The sequence below is a fragment of the Myripristis murdjan genome, chromosome 5 (assembly GCF_902150065.1).
Source record: "Myripristis murdjan chromosome 5, fMyrMur1.1, whole genome shotgun sequence".
Lineage (NCBI taxonomy): Eukaryota > Metazoa > Chordata > Actinopteri > Holocentriformes > Holocentridae > Myripristis > Myripristis murdjan.
The window spans coordinates 17646397-17669585 of record NC_043984.1 but is presented as its reverse complement, the minus strand read 5'-3'; the positions used below and the strand labels follow the sequence as shown (position 1 = coordinate 17669585).

Sequence of the window (23189 nt, the reverse complement as noted above, 5' to 3'; positions counted from 1 at the left end):
TCGTACAACACCAATCCCCTTGATGACACACTGTTTTCTGGCTCATTCACTGCCCTCCACTGTTTGCAGCCTTTAATCAGGCTATATGTCAGTAAGGTTATTGGCCAGTAAGATGGAAGATTTCAATGTGGACAAATGAGTCCAGTGAAAATGTATGTAACGGTCAATAACAGTGTCTGTGCTGCAGTCTGTATCAGTAAAGTATTGATACTGGCATCTCTCTCTCTCTCTCTCTCTCTCTCTCTCTCTCTCTCTCTCTCTCTGTGTGTGTGTGTGTGTGTGTGTGTGTGTGCGTGTGTGTGCGTGTGCGTGTGTGTATAAGATGCACTAAATGCTCTGTCACAACAGACTAGGGGCAGTGCCATGGTTAATTTGCCAACCTCAGTTGAACGTGCCATTTACAGAGCTCCCCCCAGACAAATATTAAGGCACAACAACAAAACTCATTTAATAACCAAGAGGGTCTCTGGGGTCTGAGCACCTCCAGGGGTCCTGGAGAGTGTTCCAGGGATCCCCAGAAAAATGGGGAATATTTTATTTTTACTATTAATTCATTAACTAGAAGTTAGCCCAATGAGATAATTTATAAGAATAATTTATAAGAATGTTAATCTGCCAGTCTACAGTACAGACAGTTATGGAATAACTAAATCTTATCAGATGGGGATTCCTGAGAGCACATCTTATCAAATATGGGTCAGTGGCCTGATGTAATGAGTATCAAGTTGGAGGTCCTTGACACCAAAAAGGCTGACAAGACTGTCTTAAATCTTAAATCTGCCTTCCAAAAAGTAAACCAAGCAGCAAAAGAACAAACTTTGTTACAGTCTATAGCCTGCAGCCAAGCAAAGCGAAGTGATAAACATGTGTCTTTCTCTCAGACAAGTTAATAAGGCTCCCTCCTCACCCCTGTTTTGTTCTATGAGTTTCTTACAACTCTTGTGAGGCAAAGCTATAGCTAGCAGCCAAACAAAAGCAATCCATACTGTAGATCTGACACTCGAGTTGTACCCTGTCACCTGCTGTTTGGTCTTTTGATGAGCTACACAAATAAAGTCAAGACAGAGAACTCTGTTAGGTAGGTGGCTAAAAACGATAAATTACATACATGTAACACACATATACATGTTCAAACTTCAAACTTGGCATGTTCCCCATGGCGCCACTACCTGTGTAAAGGCAGCACTGGCAGCTTAAACATCATTTGAGCATGTGTGTGACAGCGTGTCCACAAGAGGAGGGTGTAGACTGATTTAAGTCATTCAACAAAATTCTGGACAATGGCAATTACAGCACAATAATGACATAAAGGGTCGATAGAAAAGTTATCTACAGATAGGATATCTTGTGATTTATCTGTAATTCTAAAGAGAGAAATTGTCAATTCCAAGTTTTCATGAACACATAAAGTAGACCATCTAAACCATCTCTCACTGAGACATTGATCCATAAAGCACATTAATCTGACAAATAGATAAGTCTGTATTATATCTCAACCACAGTCTCAGAGAAGATTAATGTTCTGTCAAGAGAAGTAACAATGAAAAGGTTACAACACGAGGCACTGCCACAGTCCACGGAGCAGATTCATATGAGCTTTCACATGTGACAACAGTTCCTGGGGAGAAAGAGCTCATTTAAATGTGAGCTGGGTGCCATTTTGGGTTTCTCTCACAGCCCAGCTGAACAGCTTTTGTTCGTATTGTGAGCTTGCAACTTAAGCGCACAGAATAGAGGGCCTTTCCGCCAGTCATGAGGGGCTACATTAACTTATATGGGGGCAGTTTATGTCTTTTCCTTTCAATTCTTTGCAGGGTGGTCATTTCACCCATTAGAGTTGCTAATGGAAAACAGTGAGACATTGGGTGGTTTATCTCTAAGTGGCTGTCAAGAGAGAAATGCTTGCTGGGAAGCAAAGTTCAAATTGCAGCAAGTAGATCAGACTCATCCTCATGCATACTGAGCCATATTTCTTTAACTTGCACAAAAAAAAGCAGTGGGAGATCACTAATCTGAGTATGCTCTCCATCTGGAGGAGCTTACAGGATGTCGCCATCAAAGATAACAACAAGCAGCTATAGAAAATAAAATAAATTAAATTTGTTGTTTGCATAGGTTTGTGAAAGTAGGTGTTTATTGAAATGCATGCGTAAAGGTGAAAAATGAACCTATTCAAGACCTCTTTTGCAAACTGTTACGCCTACTGTAGTTGTTATGTCAAGCCCTCAGCGGTAAAAATACACTGGAAATGGAGCTCTAGTGTCTACACAAACAGAGTCAGTGGGAGGGCCAACTTGGTGGCTGAGTGCAATGGCCCCCACACTGCTTTTGCTGTTGTTGTCAGTGTCAGAGCAGCAGACCGGGCCTGACGAAGTGATCTGATCATGTCCATTGCCACCTGACAGCTGCAGCACTGAGAAGATTAGCAAGGGGTTAAATTTAATATCTCGCTGATCTGTTTGTTTCATTTTTTTTTTCATTTTGTTTCTCAATCTTCCAATGCCCCGTCTCACTTTAGCTCTCCTGCTCGCTCCAGCTATATTTTTTGTTCCACCAACATACAACCATATGTCCTTTTTCTTGTTTGTGTTGCCAGCCTTTTGGTGTTCGCAGCCTCTAAGCACCGCAAACACTCAGCTAAACCCTTCCTTCTTTCCTAATGCCAGCATTAGGGGGAGTAGTGACATGCCTGAGGTACTGTGGAGAAGAGAGCAGGAGCACAGATGAGGCGGGTGAAATGATGTGTTGAGACAGGAGGGCCCAGCAGCAGAGGCGGGAGGACTGCTCTGCCCCACCTCTGCGGCTCTGACAGTAGGGATAGACAAGGCACAGCCAGGGGCCTCTGGAGCATCACAGCAGCTCGTTAGCATAGCCACCAGGCCTTGAAGATGATGAGTTCTGAAGAGGTGATTAAGCCAACGCTAAGGTCCCTTGTAGGCCTCACAACGCCCTCACTCACAAGGTATGAAAAGGAAGGGTGTCTGCAGAGAGAGCAACGGAAAAGAACTGGAGGGGATAATTCAAGTTCAATATGGTCACTGTGCTGCTCAGATAGTCATTCATCAAAACAGCTGATACTGCTGCTGGTGCAGGCAGAGCTGAGAACAGGTCGAGGTTGACCTCAAAGACATCTCATGAAAAATGAACACTTGCGGTGTACGGTGGCTTTGCAGAATAAGGTGCATTCCCTATGTCAAAGGTTCCAGTTTAGCTCATCATCAACACTGCTGATCTTTTCCTCTTCTCTAATTTCTGTCAACTTTACAGGCCAGCGAAGCAGAACTGGCAACAAAACTTCAACAATCCTAATTTATTCATTAAAATTGTATTTATTTATTTATTTATTTATGCATGTATATATGGCACCACTGAGTGCATAAAACCCCATGAAACTGTGAGAAACTAAGACAAGTGCTTTCTATGCAGAGACAGGCCTGTCAGTTGATTTCTCCTGAGTCAAACAATCAATGGGTTTTGCTGGGGATTAAAAGCTTCTTTCACATGGAGGAGTGCAGCGATCTCATCAGCACACAACCTCAGTTTTTATTCCTTCTGCCCCCCATTTGATTGACTCCTATGATACACTACAATACGATGCCTTACGATTCAACTTTATTGTCATTTCTTGCGTCACAGAGGCTCCGTTTAAAAACACGGAGGAAGAAACTGCACCTGTTATCCTTGCTCGCCTCAACAAACAGCAGTAACTATTCGGTCAGCACAGCACAATGATTTTGTGCTGTTCTTGGGTAAAAATCTACCATTTTTCAGAGGATTATTTCACCAATCTAACATTACATCAGAAGGGGCGAGAGCTAACAAAGTGCTTCTACCTGATATGGAGTTTTAGTTAGCGATGGAGTCAGTCATGGTCTTCTTCACATCAACTCTACTACAAGCCTCTATGTTATTAGCGAGTGAGCTCTACAGCATTATTGGTCATAACAAAAGAAAAAAAAAAAAAAACGGTGGCAACAAATTGTTACAACCAACAAATAACTATTAGACTAATAGCTGTTTCATTTCCAACAAGCAGGATGTTTCCACATTGCTGGACAGTTGTTTGGTCTGACTGGAGTTGAGACAATATCATTACCCTACAGCATGAAATAAAGCCCAATCATCCCTACAATAAAGTATCACTGTCGAAAATGTAGTACCTAACATGCTAACATGCCATTTTATTACACTGATACTCTTAAATTTTGGTGGATGATGAAGATAGTACTCAAAAATAACAGCTTAATAGGAGAATCCACATTTTTATCTGGATTTATCATCCTTTTAAGAATCCTAAATGAAATCCTGTGCTTCATCATTTAATGGAAAAACAGTTCCGGGAGCTTCACCTTTGTATCTACGGATGAGAAGCAGATTTATTAATACCTTAACAAATCTGAAATATACAGGAGTTTAGAGATGGTGTATGTAACTCCAGTGGGGGATAAACTCACTCTGAGCCCACTCGCTTCCAAACACAAAGGCGTCCAAGCTGACAGGGAGTCACGTTTAAGCCTCCAAACCAACGAACCATCTGTGCTGGGTGCCACATTAATCTCAGCAGGAAGCAGGCCCAACTGTACGTTACATCAGCTTCCTGTTGTCATGTTGGAGTTTGGTCACTGGGTGAATTTTGTCAGTGAATACACAAAGACACACACATCTTGTATGAATGTGCCTCATGCAACCATCTTACTATATGAGGCTGCATGTAGATGAAAACCTTTTTCTTCGACTCTTACACTCTCGCTTACATTTTCATCAGACAACTGTGCGATGGCAGTTTCACAGCTTAATCATCCAACAAAGCTTCCTATTCTCAGATGACACTCATTTGTGTGGGATGGTCTTTACACCAGTGTGTTGGGGTTAAGCACCATCCTCAAGGGGATCACTACACTCCCTCAACAAGGATTATAACCACCAATACCCTCAGCTATTAGGTCCTTCTACAAGATCCCACCCCCACCCCCAGCCCCCCTTCTTCTTCACCCCATTTGTGTCTGTCTCACCTCTTACAAACACACTGTGTCTTGTGTGCAGGGGTTTTAAAATGCTCTCCCTGCTGTTGCTGCTAAATCAACAGAGCAAGCATTGCATCAAGAGGGTTGAGTGCCCGTGTTGCAATGTCAACTGCGAGCAATTCAACCAGCAGTAATTGCCAATTCAATCAATGTGTCAACAGCGAGCAGTCTCCAACTAAGGCATGTAGACAGCAGGAAGAGGAATGAGAACGCAGGGAGAAGAGAGGTGCGTACATAGAAACATCCAGACCTGAAAATGACTGAGGCAGACTGAAAACAAACAGGCAGAAGACAAAGCAACAGCAACACATACTCCCAAAATAAAGGACAACACGTCATGAAAAAATAAAGATGTAAGATTAAACACATCCGACACTGTGTCCTAAATCAGAGCACTGTAAGAGAGCTGGAGCACAGTTCAATGAGATCAAAGTAAGATACAAGACAACAATGAAACATTTCATTAGATTACATCTCTGTTTCTGTCATTATGGCAGGGCCACTGGGAGGGGAGATAGGATCACACAGTACATTCATTTAACTCATTCGAAAGAACAGAACATGAAGCCGAAGAACTCTGTGTATGTGTGTGAGTGTGTGTGTGCGCGCACACGCATGCACACATGTGCACGTGCAGGGTTGACAAATTGGCATTTATTCTAAAATGTGTACTATTACCAATATCTAAGATTTCAAAGTTACATTTTAAAATTATAATCAGTAGCATAATACTATAATATTACAATCAGTTATTATCAATTATCAGTTAAATTAAATATCAATTAATACAATCAATTTCCCCAAAAAGGAAAAAAGAACCATAACATTGACAGCTATTATGCATTTAATTTTACTTGACCCTTGATACTTATTTGTATAAGACTGTTAGTGGAATATTATTATAGTAATGGTGTTATTCTTTCAAGTGCACCAGTTATTTCTATATTCACAAAATGTTTCTGAGTATTCCAACAATGTTTTCTTCAAAAGTACTGTATATGTGTTTTTATTGTATTTTAACTGTATCGTGTTTTGTAATCAGATTACTGCAGCTCCATGTAATGTATCCTGTAGTCCTCAGTGATGCACGAGTCCGTGTGAATACATGCATGTGTGCACACTGACACGTGTGGTGAGTTGTGTGTGGGCGTGCACACACCACAGTTAGTCTGAATTCCTGTGTAGATTCAAGCTGTGTAGATTCAGCACTTTATGTCTGTTAATTTGCATGAATACATTAGTACATGCAGCGCAAAGGAGTGATGGAAATATTAAATGGCACTGAGCTGCTGAGGCTGGGTGGGTGTGGGAGCATGGCAGGCTTGGATGCCTGGTGCCTTCAGCCATCTGGCATTGGATGGGACTCCTGAGGGAGACACAGGCTGGTGCCAACCCTCAGTAGCACTTCCAGCATATTCCACAATGTTCTGACATGTTCAACTATACTGTAACTCAGTGTGAAAACAGCAACTCTGCTGCTGCCAAGCTGTGAACATCGCTGATGTTCACAAACGTAAAACACATGCATGTTCTGGGCATGTCAGGTGTATCATCAGGGGCATGGCAGTCTGCAGCGATCTGTAGTCCTGGTTGGACCAATGACAATATTTTATTTGGATGGTTTTGAAGTGAAACACTTAATCTGTGCATCTGTGTTTGGAAGACAAGCCCTCTTTATGTACAGAGGATTCAAAGCATTTTTGGCAAAAATAAGGACATGGGCATGAATGTTTCTTCAGCTGAGCCAACAACACAGCATGTAAACAAGGGAAAATGATTTAAAGACAAATATTGTTCATGTCAAAATCTCATGCTACACAATGTACTATCTACAATTCCTCATTATCAGTGATCCCTCATTACATAGTTTATGAAATGTTGAATGTTCAAATTACACAGGTAGAATGCAAATTAATGAATACTTTATCTGTGACTACTTTGATATGTCCATGTTATTTCAGCTCTATACATTTATACTGTTCCCAGTAGCCAGCCTAGCAAACCGAGACTTCAGCCAGGCCCCAGAGCCCGGCCCTCAGGGCTGAGTCATGATAGATCAGCAGTGAGGATGAACAAGATTACCCCACTAATACTTGGACATGGTAATATAAAACTGAAACTATGTCTGACCCATCTCAATGTCACACGATATGTGAAAAAAACAAAACATTAGTTATGTTATTTTTAGGGCTGTCAAAGTTAACCTGAATTTAAAAATTAACATAAATTAATGCAATGTTAATCTTTGACAAACTTATGATCCACTTTTGACCAATGGGCAGTCCCCATGGGGACCCCCAGGGTTTTCCTCGGGGAAAGGTTAGCATAAACAGGGGTGGATGCATTTCTCAGCAGGGATGCAAAACTCAGCATAACACCAGCAGTCACTGAGCTCCAACAACTCAAGAGTGTGTATTTGTGAGCAATTGGCCTTCAGAGCAATGGGCATTTGCTTTCAGGAAAACAGGCCGTCAAATGAATGGTCTTTAGGTCCAATGGGACATGTTTCAAACTATTGGGGTTTCAGAATAATGGGCTGTTGGACCAGCAATCCCACACAACATCACACTTGATGCAGCTGATGTTGTGATGTTGAGCAACTAAATACTAATAACAAACAAAAATGAATAGAAAGACAACCTGTGGCCCACTGGATGACACGTTTTCTTTCAAGAAGCTTCCTGACGGATGTCTGGACAAAAATAAAGTAGTATGTACATACTGTAAATATCAGCTAATGTCAAACATGTTTCTGCTTGAGTTTCCAATAGTAGTAGTAATTTTAGTATTAACAGTGGTGGTGCTTGTCTGTGCTTGTCAAACCACAACTGTGGTATGGGGCAAATCTGTCAGCACAGCAAAACTGACCGATGCAGTTGCTGGATGGATTTCCATGGACTGTCTGCCCATTAGTGGTGTTGAGGACAACAGCCTGAAAACCATCATATAGACTGTGTTGGGGAGTCCATCATACAACAGTGAAAAGGTAAACAAGCAAGTAATTTAATGCACTTTATATGTGATTACCATGATTAATCTTTGAATTACCTTGTGATTAATGCAATGTAAACATTTAATGGTTTGACAGCCCTAAGTATTTGTTTGTTTGTTTGTTTTATTTATGCTGAACAGGCATGACGAAGTTGGAATGGTATCTGTTGTACTGTTGCATTCACAGTACATTATGTACCGAGTAGGACCAAAAAAAAAAAAAAAAAACCCTCTTCAGCTCTGCCAGTCCCATCGGAGAGTTCGTCATTACAAATGCATGCCGCACAGCCAAGCTTTGTTCAAACCCACAGAACTTTATTTTAAATTCTAGTGGAGATCCCAAGGTTTCCAAAGACGCAAAATATGTCCTACTGAATTACAGGAAAACGCATCTAGGGAAAGACTTCTAGATATTTTCTGTGTGATGTAATGATGCAGCCATGAAACAAAGGCATCTTGGGTTTGAACATTTCACTTAATATAAATGTGATGTAGCTTTTATGAAGCATTGCAATCAGCAGATACAGAATATGTTTGTGACAGTGTGGTACAATGTGGAGAAACTGTATTTTATTTTTTTCCAATTTTGAAGCTACTTAAGAAGAATCGCAAAGGAATATCAGCATACAAGAGGTTAAGAATATTTGATGTGGTGGACATGCCAGGATGTCTAGCTAAAGAAATTTATGTTTTGATAGACTAACCACACCTGTTAAAAGTCCAAGTGCAGTATTTGCCATCATTACTGATTTCATAATAAATCACATCTGCTCCCAGTGTCTCAAATAAAACTTGCTCCCGGTGCTCCATAACTTTCACAGCCAATTACAAACAGGCACACATCACACATTTATAAATGCACTTGCAGACACCATGCATCACACTCACACAGACAGACACACACACACACACAAACACATACACACAGACTGACCTTATGTGACATGATGAACCAAACACTGCACTCTCAATCCACATTTCATGAACTATTTACCATGTTCTCCCTCACTGAATTATTGATGAGCAATGTTTTCTGTTTCTACACTTCTATGAGGAATTCAGTCCTTCCTCTAATGATCCACTCAGGGCCTCTGTCTTGCTATAAACAGTGTGCAACCTTCTATGTCATTATGGCTAACAGAGCCAGATTAGTAAGCAGGCTTGGCTGTGGGAAGAAATCTCAGGCATATGGGAAAAGTGGGGATGAAAAACTAATATTACACTGAGACCGCTGAGAACTGTAACCTAATACACTTTGTCAAACGCTCCTGTATCTATATTTATGATCAAGGGAGAGCAGAGACAAGGCCTTCACTTTGCCATTTCTGACATGCCCATGCTAAAAGAGAGAGAGGGATTCAGGATTGAGGATTGGGATGCAGTGTAAATCAGATCGGGCAGAAAACACTCCAGTGAAAACAGTTTATGTTCTATTTACAACCAAACTCTGGGGAGAGGAGAGTGACACACGGTTTGTTTTAATCTACTAGAGAAGTGGAATGGGGGCGGAAGCAGTCCCAAAACAAAGACATCTTATTTACTCAGGGACACATGAATTTCAGCACTGATTGATGTAAAATATTCTGCCACATACCAAACTGTAGCCTTCTCTCATTATCTCTGCTTCTCACTCTCTCCTCCGTCTCAATCTGTCACCTCATGCTCTCCCTCTTTCTTACTTTCTCTTTCACACAGATGACTGGCATTCTTTCCCCCATAACAGATAAAAAAATTTGTCTTTTCTTAATATGATACAGTTTCATCTAATTTGCTCTGTATGAATTATGCATTATGTAACCCATGAGGTGACAGAAATCATCATTTCATGAATATTTGCTGCATTTGTCCTGCATTCCAAAAGCTAATGCTAATTTAAAACACTTCATTCTGCCAGTTGTCCATGCATGCAGGCAGGGTTACATAGAAACAAAATACATGTGTAACACCGTTATGTATTCTAAGTAAGACAGATAATGCACATCAACTAAAAATTACATGATTACTTCTAGGAATATCAAGGTCACTGAAGTACTGTCATGTGCACTGCATCTCTATTAAAGGAGGAAATTTGAGTTGTATGCAAACCTGACATAAATGTTCTGATCGAATCTGCCAATATGTTGAAACATAAGTTCCATGTATTCAGAAACAAACCCAAAGGCCCCGTTGGCATGCCCTCACTAAAAGACAGAGGGGTGGTCACAACTATGCCTGCAACAGGCAGGAAGAGTCAGCAGAAAGGGAGAACCTATAATATTTGAGGAGATTAGAAAGGGATGAGGAGGTGGAATGTGCCAAACAGACTGTGGAAATCAAGCTGAGAAACATAGATTAAAAGTAACAAGATTCACACCATCTCCAAATGGTTCTCACCCACTCTGGTGCAACCCACCTGCAAGCTCACATGGATTGGAAACAAATTTGTTCACAGGTTTGGAAAGAATGCATCTTGTGTCGGATTGGACTGCGGATTGCACCCAGCAGAGCAGAAATACAACACACCTAATAACAGAGTCTCTCATGAAAACAGGGGAACAGCCGTCTCTGAAAGTTTTTTGTACATTTTCAGCATCTCAGCAGCCAAGCATGAAAGGGACGCCTGACAAACAAATTATCTCTCTGTTTCCATAGCAATCTATGAATGGCCACTGCCTATGCCTGTGACAACCAGATGCCTGGGAAGACAAGGCTTGCCCATAAAAAGCCAATGCTCTGCAGAAAGCCTGTTATTACTGCTATCATTCAATTGGGCTTGATTTGCATAATTAAACTCTGTGATTGCCTGCCTGTTGAAAGTATAACAAGCCCCTTTTCTAACCAGCTGGATTCCCACCATGAGGAGGACAGGGTGCGCTTAAGGGGAGTAAAGGGACTTGGCTGACCCCTGGATGATATGAGGTGAGCATATCTCAGTGTGACAAATCAATATTAAGATCATCCATTACATCAGAACTGTTCCCTGTAGATGAGCCATATATTTCTGTGCCGCCACAGGGAAGACCGTTCACTGATGAGGTGAGTCACAGCCGCGACTTCACTCTGCTAACTACATGAGAGGCCATTACTACGAACAACAATATAAAGAAGGAGAATTAGGAAGAAATAGAATCACCTCAATAAGCTCGGTAAGTCAATAAGTTCGGTATTAAGTGTACAGGCTGCATGAACAGAACACCCTATGTCTAAATCCAACTATCAAGAATCCTTCCATAACTAATTTCTTCTTGCTTTATATTATATATTTTGAATTTTACTGATTGATCCGTCTGCACTGAAGAATAATACCAACCAATTATGAACTACTGTTGAGAAATATAGGTATAAAAAAAAGAAAAGGAAGAAGAAGAAGCAGCCCAGAGATAAAACAAGGAATGTTAGCAAACTGAGGCCATGGTAGGCCACATGACAGCTCATGAAGCCAAGCCCCTGATCCATGGCAACAGGGATCCTCGATAAAATATGGCTCTTCGCTCAAAGACCAGGCAGCCAGAAATGGATACAACACACTCCACTGCACTATGACACAGCAGTTTTCAGAAAAAAACTCGTCAATAAATCATTTCATTTAACCAAGCGACGGTCTGCAAGCTCTTGCACTGAGACCTCATCTTCTCTCTCACATGTATTTGAAAGACACACCACGTTAAAGGAAGAGTCTTACCTCGACGAGGTGCGGAGTGGGATTGAATCCACACATGTTGCACACTTGGGAGTGGCACTGTGTACAGGTGTTGTAATTGGGCGGTTCCGCTGCATTGCCTATGTTGAGGTTTGTCTTACAGAGAGGACAGACAGCTTTGGACTTAGACGCGGGGTCCGGGTGCTGCTGCTGAGGGGCTTGGCCCCCCTGTTGGCCAGGCTGAGGTCCTGAGGGTTTACCTGCTCCAGCTGCTGGACCCTGAGGTTTTGGGGCAGCTTTGGGGGGCTGTTGCTGGGTTTGAGCAGTCTCTGATATGAGAGTGCTGGCCTGGTTAAGAAGTGAAGCACCAAAGCCAAACAACTTCCCAAATGTTTGCTCCGGAGGTGGGGGTTGTCGTGAAGGGGAGCTGCCTGCACTGCGGGTCTGGTCCTGGCGAGGTTTCTGGGCTTGGTGGGCAGGGGAGTTGCGGGACAGGTCAGGCTGGGATGGGGCCTTGGCCATGCCAGGGAGAGGGACTGCGCCTGGGGGAAGCTTAGGTTGTTGCTGGCCAGGGCCGGTTTGAGCAGTCTGTTTGTTGGGGCCAGGTGCTTGTTGGGCCTGTGGTGGAGGCTGTGTCTGAGGAGGGGTCTGCGTCTGGGGTGCAGGCTGAGCTGAAACATCAGGTTTGGCTGCATGAGAAGGAGAGTGTATCTGCTGCTGACTCTTAGAGCGCGGTGTGGTCGAGGTCATGTCCATCCCCAAAGCTCTCTGCATCTGACAGTTCAGACATAGCCACTCTTGTACCTATGAAGGAAAAAGAGTAAAAACATAACAATCACCAAGAGTTTTCTCATTTTCATTTGGCAGTATATAACCTATGAAAGATTTTTTTTACAAAGTTAAAGGTATCTAATGTGGTTTGTGACCACTTCACATCATTTTCCTCACAATTAATTTAAAATGTAGGCATTAGGTTGAGAGATGGCTAAGTTTAGGCAACAGTTTGGTTCAGTTAAGGCTGGGTTAAGGATGAGGGGTCGTTCCTTGTGACTGTTCCTTGAGGTTTTTGAGGTCTTCAGTTTGCCGCTGGACCCTTCTTGGGAAAAGTGGATTATCATTTTGTTTAGATAACATGTTCTTGCAGTGTAAACAAAGAAGCTTACAAGATTTTCCAAAATAAGACTTCCTTAATGTCTTAAGAGGTCGGAAATGCATTCCTCATGTTAGGTCTTGAGGACACACACAATGTATTTTGGTGAAAAAATTTGCATGTAAACAAAGCAAAGTGTATTCACAAAGAATATTAGGTGGGATACCTTTAATCAGCAATGTGGATTAACTAATTTGATGGTCAACATTATGAGCATTTATAGCATAGCAGTTACCAGTGAGTGTGTGACAAATGAGTATGATGCATGGGTTAAATGCTGGACTCCTTCTATTAAACAAGATGGCTATCCTGATATTCCAGCATATCCAGTTTTTCCTCACCTCTTCTCTCTGCATTTCATCGCCAAAACCCATCTTATATTCCCTCTCACCACACTATGTGGAAAAGATTTACTAAAACCTTTAGTGGGTAGTAAAATGTTTTTAGTGTTCAAAGAAAGTATTAAGACTTAAATAAGGGCAAGGGCAAAATTTTTGCACACATTAATTTTTTTTTTTAAATCAGAGCCTAAGAGTCTCCTGCCTTGTTCAAGCCTACCCTCCTCCCCTTGTTTCTACTGTTGTCTTCATTTACTTTCTGTCTTCATCCTTCTACCTCCTCTCTGGTTCTCTCTTTGCTCCATGTAGGTGCTGGAGAGGATGAAAGTGAGGCCCTGGTGATGGCACATGGCCATATGTAGTAATTGGCACTCTGGTGCCTTGACAGCTGCCACAGCGCAATCACTGTCTTGAACTCTTGGTCATTACATAATGCCTTGCCCAGAAATCCTCCAACAAATGACTGTGTGGAGTTTGTTCGGAGGTCAGAGATGCAAGAGCAAAGTGGGAGGGAGGGCTGACAGTGTAGAGGGTGAAGTATCTGTCACTGGACTTTTCACTCATTCAGTTTAATTCTCTTCAAGCTTGTGGCCATGGTGGATTCATACACATGACATTTGGTGGGAGCTTTTACCCAAACCGTCTTATTGTACTATGGGAGCTTTTTTTTTTCTTTTTCTTTTTTTTTTGTTCTTTCTGCCTCAGTGGGAATCCCACCCCCCACCCGCACCCCCTCTCCAGCAGCAAGGTGTGGTCTCTCCCCAAGACCTTTTCACTTACGCTGTGGAGTCAAATATCTCTGCAAGCCTGTGGCCAAATGTGCCAGCTGTCAAGCTCACAAATACACAACAGCACACGCTCGTTCCTGCTAGGACCAGTAAATGTCATTGTCGCCATCACCATCACATCATCATCACCTCGTTAGTTATGAGATAGAGCAACTATGTAGAGCAATTATAAATGTTTTGGAAACACTTAACAGTGTATTAACCTACTAACCTATGTAAAAAAAAATATATATATATATATATTGTAGGTGCTCAAAACCACTTTGCAAATAACCAGTAAAAGTCTTTAAATTAAATAAAAAAAAAAAAAACTAATATGTAATGTACTTAATATTCCTCCACACATTACAAGGCACTGACTCATTGCTATGTTCTGACTGTCAGCTAAACCGGGAACTCTGATTAAAGTTGATCAGCAGACAGCCTCCCTCCTCTCTGTTACTCCACATAGACATCTAACACTAATCTCTTCTTCACCACTGTTCCCTGTTGTTGATGGAAATTAAGCATAATCGTGTAAATACCAGATTACAATGGCTAGATGCATCATTCACTGAGGATTTATCAAAATTAGTGTGAAAATTCAACAAGTCTGTAAATCTGCCCAGCAAGACTGAGCCTGCTTTCCATATTTTGCAGGCCAAACCAAAGCAGTGTTTTCCTTTTAGTGGTCTGACACAGAAACATTTTTCATGCAGACCAAGATCCCAAACAATGTTAAAGTATATTTTTTATAGGGCCAGTCCTCAACTGCAAATTGAATTGGTCAGTTGTTTAATGTGTTAGTTGGTCAGCCTCCTGCCTGACTCTGTGTTTCTCAGTCAGTCAGTCAGATATATAGACAGATGGAGTCAGTCATTGGCTCAACAGCATCTTAGCCTTGTGTCTGGCCCCCTGCCAGCTCTGTATATAAGGAGTGATGAGGCCACGGTTTTCACTGTCAGTCAAGGGAAACTGAGAGGCTGTGAGGAGAGGTGAACCTGCAGAGTGATGTAGACAGAGACATTAAAAGTATACCCAGACTAACACTAAAGTCTTCATTCAGTCAGGTCTCACAGTCATTATAGTTTTCCTTGATCTCTTTTTCTCTTTCCAAATACCATTTAGGATAATCATATTAGTCCCTGTGAAAAAAGGGAAAACAAAGAAAGCAGCTGTAGGGAGGCTAAGCTGCTATTTATCAATTTCATCGTTTCTCTGCTTGCCTGTGCCTCATCTCTCCATCTCATCCCTCTCTGCTTCCCCCTTGTTATGAGGCAATCATGTGGATCTTTATGAAATTTGATCTGTATCATGAAAAAAACAAGCGCGCGGCACACTCTATCACAGTCTCCTGCCCTCCTCCTCTATTTCTCAGCTACACCCTCCATCTTGCTCTCCTTCGCCCATCTTTATTTCTGCCTCTTATCTGCATCTTTCCCCTCACTCTTCCTCTCTCTCTCCCTTCCTCCAGTCACATCTCATCTATACATTTTGATGGCTTTCATCCAGCGTTTCCTCGCCAACCTCCTTCACTCTCATGTTCAATTCCTGCATTTGCTCGCTATGCATTTGTGTATATGGGTGTGTGTGTGCAAGAGAGAGAGAGAGAGAGTGTGTGTGTGTGTGTGTGTGTGTGTGAAGGGACAACGTGCATCAAAGGTCATGAGCCAGGACCTGAGCCCACAGCTCTGTGAGAACACAGTGTGTGTCAACGGGACGCTCCAGCACTGTGGTTTTATGGAGAACAACGGTTTGCTGCCAGAAATAGAACCTTTTAGCAGCAAGGACCCACAGAGACTTGGGTATAGATCAAATAATAAGAGCACAGCATCTACCCACCACCCACGAGCACACACACTCACACACTCACACACTCTTAACATTTTAGGGCATTTTTCTCATGCCCTCACCCATTCAAACCAATTAAAAATGGATGCAACAGGAGAATAAGCCTGAAATCCTAGAGCTCACCATTATCACAAGCAATAGTAAGGATATGATATGATATTATATATGATACATGATCATTTAAGGAAGACGTGCTAGGAGAGGGGTAGAAGAAGGAAGGTTTTTTTTCACACACAAAAACATTTAGACACAGAGGGGAACCATCCAAGTAATTTTATGTGAATTTTCGGATTTGGATAACCTGCATGGAAATACTGGAATTTCACTCCTTAACTTAGCAAAAAAAGTTTTTCATATTCAGCTCAGGTGGATTGGTTGGCGTTTCTACGAGGAGAAAATGCGATAAAGGCTGACGGAAACAGTTTATTTGAAGAAACAATGATATAGCGGGAGGACTTGGAAGCGGCTACTGCATAATGCAAGAACCAGTTATTTATTACAGCCTTCAAATGCACAACTCGCCAGCACCCATAGACTTTTCAGACATAAATATAAAGGTCGTAAAGTGTACATGCAGACTGCTTAATATTATTTGTTACACTCCACACATCAGACAGGTCCACAAAGTTCCCTTGTCTTTTCTCTTTACATTTGTTGCAGAGTTTGACATCATGCATCACACAGTCTGTCATTCCCCAGGACAGCTGGGTAAGTCACAAGCATGGACTCACAGAGAGAATCACATAAATAGTTGAGCAGACAAAGATGTGGACAGACGAACGAGCTCCGTCCCACTGATCTCAATGCAGTATCACCGTGCAGTCGGTGCATGGAGCAGATGAGCGCTGCAGTTTGGGAATAAGGATGTTTAGAATGCAGTGCTTTATCAAGTTGGTGCAAATTGGGCCAGACGACATCAAAAGACCTCCCTCTTTCTCTTTCTCTCTCTGTCTGTCTGCCCCCCTCGTCTCTCTCCCTCAGTTCAATTCAATTCAATTTGCTGCACAGGCAAGAATGTTTTAAAGAGGCAATATTCTCACTCTATCTTTCTCTTTCTCTCTCTCTCTCTTTCTCTCTCATACATACATACATACACAAGTGCATTCTCAACAAAGACATCTGCTCTATTGCTAACTACTGCTGAGCTTCGTCACAGTTTTTAAGCAGAGAGTCTGGTAGAATTATCTGGGGCCTGGACGAAAATCACCATTATATTGCCATAGCTGAATACAGAATATCTCCCACCAGGTGTGCTGCTACACTGACAGCCGCAGCGGGGGAGCCATAGTCTTCTAAGGATGTTAAGTAGCGGAGAGTGGTGGTGCCTAGTATTAATCCTTGATACAGCTGTAGCCAGGGTTTTTTTTTTTTTTTCAAGATCTGCCACTGAAATGAACTATGGAATTATATTCGTGTGATAGGCTTGTAGAGAATTATGTGACCTGTTCAGACAAAAATATGTAATGTCTTGTCAGCTGGTACTGATAAAGGGACACTCAACCTCGCACAAAATGGGAAAAAATGACCTATAGCTCTAACTATTACCTAAAGGCTCAGCTCAGTGTGGAGAAAAATAGACACTTGACACTAAGTAATAAAGAAAGCGAAGATTCTCTAAAGATGCTTCATATACTGCAGATGCATTGGAAAGAATAGAATTGCTCAAAAAGTACAAAAAGATGTCACCAATTCTCTTCCGTGCATCTAAAAGGGATTTTAGGTTGTTACATGGATGTAGCTTCCAAACACAGAAAAATTGTGGGGCTCCCATCTGGACTGCATTCAGTTCTGTCTAATAGGTTTCAAAGACAAATGAAATAATTGCCCATCAACACACTGTGCAACTGCAGAGGGTGAGCTTTCACTGAGCCTCTCTGAGCCTGTCTAATCATATTACAGAAGACAATGAGGAAAGTGGACAACATCATCTAAATGTGCATTATCTCAATTTTTACTTAGATTGAAAAAAAAAGGTTATTGTTTTTATTATTCCTTGCTCAACAGCACAGCTGAGCTAACAAAAGGGATTGGGCATTTTATCACTAGTAAGTCATAGGGCCCCAATGATTAAAAAAAAAAAAAAAAAAAAAAAAAAAATGCTGGTAACCAGTGTCCTAGATTTAGTATCTGGCAGTTCTCCTTGCAAAATATTTTGGTATATGTAAAATTCAGTAAGTAGCGTCTCAGCTGGATTCTTGACCCAGTTCATACTGTTTGTCCACTGAAAGGCCCAATCTGTGACTACAGTCTGGTTCACGCTGCTGAGAAACTGCTGGACCACCACTGTCCTTATTTATATAGTGACGTAGCAGATCAAACATATGGTTTTCAAGCTGAATTTTGCCCACTGACAGTTTTACTCAGGACTCAGGAGCTGGGTGAAAATGGTGTTCGCAGTTCCATGAAATGTTTAGGCTTGCTGTTTTTTTTGTTTGTTTGTTTGTTTTTTTTTAAATGTTTGCAGCTGATCCTTATTTCTCATTTAAGGAGTCAGAGTCTTCAAGAACATATAGCATGTGATTTTATTCATAATTTATATGATCAAATAAATTGTGGATTTAATCTTTTAAGTGAATCTCAACACAAACCAGGTAATATATCCATGTTTTAGTTAGCAAGGGTCATATAGTAGAGACTTTGAAGTGAAGCTAAATATATGATTAGTAACTTATTACAAGTGTTATGAATCTATCCTGCACCTGCTCTCCTTTGATACAGTGTGGCTTTGCAATCTGTTCTAAATGTGAATCCAAATCTGTATAATAAAAAGAAGAAACAAAGTTTGACTTTGTACAGGTTGATTTTGGGGCCAGAGAAATAGTGAAGTTTTAAGTCAGTACTGTGTAATGAATGTATATGCAAGAGAAAAAAATCTGTGTTTACATGTGTTTGAGCAATGACATGATAAAAGGCAAAAAGTTGCTTTTCAGTTTAATAAATTATTAATTCTGCTCTAATTTAACTAAAGCATTATATCCTTATCTGGCTGGATCCCCTCCTGTGACTATTCTAAAATCAGACTGTCCTCTGTGGCCTCACCGCACAAAAGAAAATAAATAGACATTCAAGTTTTGCCAGATTGGTGCTGCAAAAGTGATAGGAGACAGACTGCAACTATGGCTTAATAACTTCCAATATGTTCTGTTTTGGAAAAAGTCCCTGCAAATAACTGAGCAACTCACTTCCCTGCAACATGTTTGAGAACTAGCTTCTCTCGTAAACAAAAGGAATCACACCTGATCCCAAGACTAGATTTTTTTTTCTTTCAATTTCTTCATTTTTACCAATCTCAGCAGACACTGGGTGCCACATTGGGAGACACACTGGACAGGTCACCAGTCTGCTGCAGGAAGGAATTAAAAAAATAAACTGAAAAGGGAAGGATATCTGATGAGAAGACCATCTGTTTTCAGTCAGTCTTATGACCAGGAACAAAAAAATAAAAACCTGCCATGAACTTCAGACATGATCTTTGGACAGCAACACCTTTTCCAAGTTTGAAAAAAAAAACTCTCTCCCTACCTTTTTTCCAGAGCACATTCCCTAGCAAAATATTGGAGCTTGGCTATTAAAACCACTGGTTGAAAATTATCAGAGGGAGCACTTCATGATTCTCTACTAAATCCTATTCTAACACCTCAACTGTCCACAACAAAACTGAGGATCCAGGCTTCATCTTCATCTTCATCTTCCTCTGGGTCAGATCTCAAAGTCATGGAATTTCTTGTGCCATATAATGCAAAACCAAATTGGCAATAGAGCTCTCTAATGCAAAATATTTGTGTTTGTGCTAACAGGAATTGAACCCTGCCCTTAATTTGAAGGGATTATGATATAGGCACTGACTCACCAGGAGCAGATTTATTATCTGGCCATAAGATATAACTGCCTCATTATTTTTGGTACATGCACTTTACACTTATTTTTTCTTTAGCTCTCATTTGTCATAAATATAGAATAAATGTGAACATGTGCAGTGAGTCAGAGGTGGTACTGAACTGTACTGCGACCATATTTTTGTAAATAATCTGACTAAGAACAACTCAAGGAACTCTTATTTTAGGTCAAGCAATAATAACATGGCAGCACTTGATTGAACACCAAGACTCTTCATCTCCTGACAAACTATAATCATTATAAATAACTCTCGTGTTAAATTATAGTTCAAAGCGCAGCTCTTGGGCCCTTGAACTTGCCTTAATGGGCTTTTTTTTTTTTAGTTCAGAGCATGCAATAAAACTCCATACAGGAGACCCATAACAAGATGTTTATTTATGACCCCATGGATAGTTTCTTCTCCCAGGTCGGCCCTCTTACCTTGAGAAAATCAATTTCGGGCCCCTTAACTCTGACTTCCACTTATTTTATTCATTTGCTCTTAAATATTTCTCTCATGTAACCCATCTTTTTTTTCGCCCAACATGCTTTTGTCAGCCGGCTACCAAGAAATCGAGAAGGATGAAATGAAAAGCTTCATTCCAAAATGAAATATCCACAGTTTTAAAGAACTGATTAAGTTTTCCCGCACACATTTAGAAACCCATTAATGATGAGATTTGCCATATCCTTGAAATATTGAGTGATGAGTGATACTTCAAAATCGAAACACAGTGTTTTTGAATCATAAGTAATGTTTGTTTATATGTCATGCCTTGCATCACTGGACTGATTACAGAATGAAATAGTGCAGCCGTCTAACTATGGCAAGCACCCTCAGACCTGCACCTTATATATTTTGTTCAGACAAGAAAGGACAGAGAGTACTGCTGCTGCATGTTTGTGTGTGTGTATGTGTGTGTGTGTGTGTACATGTGTGTATATGTGTGTGGAAGCATTTGTTGAAGCCCTCTTTGGTCTGGGATTGTCACTTAAATGAGAAAAGGAGTTCCGAGTTCAAACAACAACAACAAAAAAAGCCTTCATGTCATGGCTTCTTCAAAAGAACATTTTAAAACCAAGTCAAGCGTGTTACTGCCACACCGAAGCCTTCATCATGGAGTAGCACACGAAAGTGCATGAAGAACCAGCTTTTAAAGTTTGCGTTTGAAGAGTGCCTTGGAACTGTTTTTTGAATTTTTTTTTTTTTTTCTTTTTTTGCATTGTGGCGCTTAAAGGCAGAATCAGCACCACTTTAGTGTTTGAACAAGCAGTCAGACTGTTATGGCTAATTTTTGATAATGCTTCATCTCCCATTCTGTCTGCTTCCTCCCCTGATCTCCAACATCTCTCTCCTTTTTCTCTCTTCTCTCTCTCTTTTCAGCTGTGGCTCCTCAGGACCAGGCCATCGCTGCAGACAGAAGGAGGGTGGATTCTATAAATAGAAAATGGACTAATTATAAAGCAGATGTTCCCCTGAACGATGGTGGGAGAACACTGTGTGTGGGGAGTGTCTGTGGTACTTTCTCTATTTCTCTGAGCTCTTGTTCTCTTGTTTTATCCTCGGTCTCTGTGTCTGCTTCGTCGTTTGCCTGACTCTCCTCCTTTCGCTCATTACAATGTTATTATTAGAACACTTTTATCACTCACAGACAACTATTCATTTTTATCTCAGTGTTATGTACGGCATCACACCCTCACATGCACACACGCATAAACACACGCACACTGCACACATCGCTGCATGCGCATATGCACAATTTATCTGCAAAGTCTCGAATCTAAGCCTGCATTTTTACAGAAAACCTCGTCTTTCGGCGTTCGAAAGACAATCCCGAAACAGAGGGGAGCATATAAAAAGCCATGTGTTACTTCCCTTTTTAATGCTCAGTAAATTACATTCCTGCTCCAATTTGCATTTCTCTGAGTATTTTGACATCATTTCGCATGAATTTGACATAAACAAGAATGGAATTAGTAAGAAAATCAGTGATAGGATGGCCTCTTGCTGCATGTTACATAGCCTTTCCCTCATGTGTGATGCTGTGGCGGAGATACCATCTGGGGCTGTGTGGTAGATAAGCTTAATCTAAAATATCAAACTATGCAAATGCCCCTTGGTTATCAACACTTCAATCAACGCTGTCGCCTTTCTGTGATTTGAAGGGAAAATCTTCCTCTGTAGCGCACATATTATTCCTATTATCTGGGGCATTTCAGCTGGCATTTGTAAACCACTGTGTACAACAGACGAGGGCAAGAGCCTTACAGTAGCGAGAAGCAAGAGATCCCAGGCTGACCTCATGATGTCGTCAAGAGACAAATCCTCCAACTGCACAACTGATAATGAATGAAAGACAGATGTGCATGCCTTTCCTGTCAGCACTGGCATTAAAAAAAATGTGTTTAGATGAATAAAATGACTATTTTAAGTAGAGAAAATCTGCAAAGTCTTATTTTCAATAGGTAAAAACATTTCTAGATCTTGACAAAATCAAGATGCAAATATTAAATATGCTCATATCCAAGTATTTAACTGTCAAAGTTTACGGGTTAGTCATTCATTGGGATAAAATTTTCACTTCAGCCTCCTCAGCACTGCTTATTCGCCTAGTCCTTCATCACATCAGTCAGTAGTGGAAGTAACTAATTACATTTATTCTCATTGCTGTAACTGTGTAGCTTTTTGTGTATTTCTTAAAGTCAGTAATTTTACTTTACTTTTACTTAAGTATATTTTGGCTTGAGTGCTATACGTCATTACATTTTAAAGTGTGGAAAAAATGTCAATAATAAACGGAAATGATGTCAGTGAGTTGGCCTGGTGATGAGAACTAGACTCATCCATCGTATTACCTGCTTATTGCCACATTGTCAGTTGTGTCTGGGTCCCCACTTCAATTAACCATCAGCAATTTTGCGCATTGCAGAATCTAGTTTGAATTGTGTTCTCTCCTCCTTTTTTTAACTGCCTAGAAAACATCACACCTAACACAGTTACTGTTTTGAAAAAGTAAATCTATCACTTTTACTCCGAGTACATTTTAAACGAGCTGCTTTTTACTATTACTGCAGTAGATTTTTACGGCAGCACGTCTACTTCTATTTAAGTAAAATATCAGCAAAGTAGCTCTTCTACTTGAGTGGCAATCTGTAGTTCTCTTTCCGCTACTGCCATCACTGCAATCGTAATCACCATCTTCATCTTCAGCATTATCATCTCTGTTATCAACAACAACGTGGCCATCGTTAACATTTCTGATGAATGACTGTATTAGATATGCTGCAGTGATAGACAAGCTGAATCCATGCTAAGTAGGTTAGGGGGTAAATCTTCTAGTCTCCAGAGGTAGAGCTCTTTCCCTCACCGTCTCTCCGCCTGTCAGCATGTGACAAGCTCACAGGGGCTCAGCTGAAAAATACCCGTAACATCCACCTCTGCTGCTCTCTATACCTCCATGCTTTCCTTCACTCTCTGCCATGATCTATTCCTCACTGTCTGTTTCTACTGTCGCCTGGTCCACTCTCCCTTTTGTGCCTTCCATGATCCCTGCCTTTCCTCTCCCGTCTTCT

The 23189-nt window shown here is 41.1% G+C and overlaps 1 protein-coding gene across 1 annotated transcript in view; it reads right to left on the bottom strand.

Moving 5' to 3' along the window:
* bsnb (bassoon (presynaptic cytomatrix protein) b) overlaps nt 1–23189 on the bottom strand; it is a 70945-nt gene that overhangs the window by 36883 nt on the left and 10873 nt on the right. The window contains exon 3 of the mRNA XM_030050779.1: nt 11677–12438. Coding sequence (XP_029906639.1) covers nt 11677–12438 — 762 coding nt within the window. The remainder of the gene's footprint in view (nt 1–11676; nt 12439–23189) is intronic.